The sequence below is a fragment of the Sipha flava genome, unplaced genomic scaffold, assembly GCF_003268045.1.
Source record: "Sipha flava isolate LNK unplaced genomic scaffold, YSA_version1 41_pilon_pilon, whole genome shotgun sequence".
Lineage (NCBI taxonomy): Eukaryota > Metazoa > Arthropoda > Insecta > Hemiptera > Aphididae > Sipha > Sipha flava.
The window spans coordinates 2,534,745-2,538,532 of record NW_020273144.1 but is presented as its reverse complement, the minus strand read 5'-3'; the positions used below and the strand labels follow the sequence as shown (position 1 = coordinate 2,538,532).

General features: G+C 43.7%; 1 protein-coding gene across 1 annotated transcript in view; it reads left to right on the top strand.

Moving 5' to 3' along the window:
- Window positions 1-1,488, top strand: part of LOC112689045 (glycine-rich cell wall structural protein 1.8-like) — a 4,547-nt gene extending 3,059 nt beyond the window's left edge. Inside the window, exon 3 of the mRNA XM_025562542.1 lies at window positions 27-1,488. Coding sequence (XP_025418327.1) covers window positions 27-1,429 — 1,403 coding nt within the window. The 3' untranslated portion in view covers window positions 1,430-1,488. The remainder of the gene's footprint in view (window positions 1-26) is intronic.
- The last annotated feature ends 2,300 nt before the right edge of the window (window positions 1,489-3,788 follow it).

Genomic DNA, 3,788 nt, shown 5'->3' with positions numbered 1-3,788 from the left:
CCGAGATCGCGTCGCTCGTTCGTTAGCACCACCACGTGGTCCACGCCGCCGGTCAACGGCACACGAAGATCGGACCGCACACAACATGACTAAGAAACTAATAATTGTGGTATGTTTATTGAGATTATGCATTTGTCAGCAATATGATCAATCAGGAGGACAAGGATCTTCAAATGGAAAATATGGTGGCCCTACAGGAAGATCGTCTGGAGGGCCTAATAGTGGTGCTGGCATTAATAGTTATGGTCAAAACCAAGGAGGGCAAGGCGGATATGGAAATGGCTTCAACGGAAATAACAGAAATCAAGGCCAAAATGGACTTACTAATTGTGGTCCTAATCAAAACGGTGGCCTAGGTGGAGCTAACAATGGTGTAGAAGGCAATGGTTTTGGAGCAACTGGTGGGTATGGAAGTGGAGCTGGTGGACCAAGTGGTGGTTTTAACGGGGGTGGTAGCAGTGGAGGATATGGAAATGGAGGTTTTGGAGGTAATGGTGGACGGGGAATCAGTGGTTTAGGGGGAAGTGGAGGATATGGGAACGGAGGTTCGGGAGGAAGTGGAGGATACGGAAATGGTGGTGCTGGAAATAATGGCGGACGTGGAAATGGAGGCTATGGGGGGAGTGGAGGATATGGAAATGGAGGTTTTGGAGGTAGTGGTGGATCTGGAAGTGGAGGGTATGGAAATGGAGGTTCGGGGGCTAATAATGGGTTTGGAAACGGTGGTTTAGGAATTAGTGGTGGATATGGAAATGGTGGTTTAGGAGGTATTGGTGGTTTAGGAAGTAGTGGTGGATATGGAAATGGTGGTTTAGGAGGCAGTGGTGGTTTAGGAAGTAGTGGTGGTTATGGAAACGGAGGTTCAGGAGGTAGTGGTGGTTATGGAAATGGTGGTTCAGGAGGTGGTGGAAGATATGGGAGTGGAGGATCAAGTGGTTTTGGATCTAATAATGGACCTAATGGTGGAAATTTTAATCCAAATCAAAATGCTCCACCTGCTGCCAAAGTGAGTTTCAACAGCTTTTTCGGAAGTTCTGGACGAAATGGTCGTGGACAGTCTGGCGGACCTAATGGAGGTGGTTCCCGTGGATCCGGCAACTATGGTGGTCAGAACGGTGGAGGTTCCGGTTCATACGGTGGACAAAATGGTGGAAACTCCGGTTCATTCGGTGGACAAAATGGTGGAGGTTCCGGTTCATATGGTGGTCAAAATAGTGGAGGTTTCAACGGACAGAACGGTGGAAACTTCGGTTCATATGGTGGACTAAACAGTGGAGGTTCTGGCTCTTTTGGTGGTCAGAATGGTTCAGGTCCATACGGTAGTGGATCTGGGTCAGGACAGTATGGGGGTGAATCTGATAATAATGGATTTGGACAAGGAAATGGAGGTGGCAGAGGTTCTTCAGAGTCCTCGGGTCAAGGATATTAATAACAAATATTACTAATGAACATTGTAAATTTAAATTATCACTAATTTATTAAATTATTATTATGTTTTTTAAACTTAATCTGTGTTAAATGTTTAATTATGTATTATTAGTTCTTCTTCGATAAAATCTTATATAAAAACTAAACAATCAGTTGATTTATAACAAGTTGATGTCTCGTATTCTAGTATTTAAATATGAATGGATGAATTTATTAATCCTTAATATCAATAATAATAATAATAATAACTAATCATGACTATGGTACTGTGAAAAATCTTAATTTTTACAATTATATTGGTATACTGTAATAACCCGAAAATATCAAAGTAAAAATAATAGGAAAATAATAATAAGGGTGGGGAGATATGGTGTATAGTTTGTATTTATGTATAATGTATTATGGGTTAATTACCTTCCTCCTTGTTTAAGGGAGGGCTCTCGGGATTTAAAAAGGTTCGAGAGCCGATTAGCGCAACTGGATAGTCTGGCAAGCCAAATAAAATAGCTTTTACTTATATTGTAGCAGTTATTCGAATGTCAACGAGCTGCACATTTATAACTATCGTAGGAGTGTAATAAGGTTGATATGAGACAAACACAAGATTTGATGTGCTGCAGTTCGATACTTTTCAACAATCGCACAGAAAACTTAAACCAAAGAAATTAATTATAAAAGTTAGATATTTGTACACTGTGATAACTTATCGCAGGAGACTCCTTTACTAATTTGACATTCCATGCGCATGCACTGACGACCTAAGGTCAAGAGCTTGGGAAAAGAGTATTTTGTCCCTGTTATATAGGGGTATGGCAGGGTGTACTTTGGACTAACCGTTTCAAAATGTGATCTACTTATGATGTCAATGGAGTATTGTAGGGTTAGGCCTTTATTATTTGTGTTGTCCGTGTGGGTATCGAAAGAGCCGTAATTTATTATTTTTTAAAATGGTTTCAGATCATATGTTATACATTATTATAAAAAAGATTTGTGCAGTATTTTACAGTCAAATGATACACATCATTACAATACAAAATTCAGTATCTATAATAAAAATATAAGCACACTGATATCATCAAACATGAAAACTATAGGTACTGTCGGAATATTTCCAACTGCGAAGACCTTTCGATGGTAAAAATGTTTAAACTTAGTCAAGAAAAATTTGGACAATTTTTTTCCCCCAGCATGATCACCTTTTAAAAATTAACGTATTGAGTGCACTACCCATTATGCGGTTTATCCACGCGCGGACATAATTAAAAATTGCCTATAATTGCACACCAGTAGGTTTGTTCGCTTATAACCGCTATTTTAAATTATTTCTACCAACATAAAAAACCTCACCATCGTAATGACGAATCAATCGCTTGCTTAGTTTCAGTAAAAACTTCGTGGTTCATTTCAGCGATTAAATGGCGAACGTTTGTCTTAAATTAAACGTAAGCGATCCCTGTGGAACAGTCACGTTTAGCCAAGTCGAGCGACTTACCTGTTCGCGAAAGACACGTGTTCCACGAACATGACGGTTACGTAGTAATTGCCGGCCATCGACATGGTGCAGAGCATCGTTATGGCGACCGTTACGTAAACGTTATTCGACAGGTCGGACTGCATGCGCAGATGACCGTACTTAAGGTAACCGAACACGGCGGCGGCCAGGGCCAGCCACGCGCGGACACAGTAGTCGACGGGCCAACGGGGACGACCGCGACCGCGGCGATGGCGGTGGTCGGCCGCGACCATCTGCAGCGACCGTTCGACACGTGCCAGCGAGTGTTGGACCCGCCGCAACCGCGCCGTGTACAACGCGGTCAGCGAGGTGCTGATCACGCGGATGACGTTGGTCGACAGCGTGTGCAAGTGCCCGACCACGTCCTCGTCGTCCAACAGCGATCTCAGCTCGACGGCGGTCAAGTAGAGCTGCGCCGCGATCACCAAGCACAGCCACACGACGTGACCGTACACGGCCAACGCCATCATCGCACGCTATTAGACAAGACTTCTCGTTTCGCCGTACCGTACACTTTTACTGCTGCTCGCGCGTCGCACTGCCCGCGGTCGTGACACCGTCGTAAGAGGTTCGAGGACGTGCCGCGGACTTTTTCGAGTGATTTCCTTACGAACGAACAATGCAACGCACTCGACGAGTGTTGTGGACACGAACGCGAACCACTCTACGGGGTTGGGCGCGCTTGTTCGGCGGAAACGCAAATACGTCGCCTTCGGTGACAGCGCTCGCGATATGACACACGATACGTATTAATGTGTGTGCGTGTACGGGTGTTTAAATGTCAACCACTGATTGTAATATTGTTAAATATTTAATCGCTCGACCAGCACTCAAAATAATCGAATAT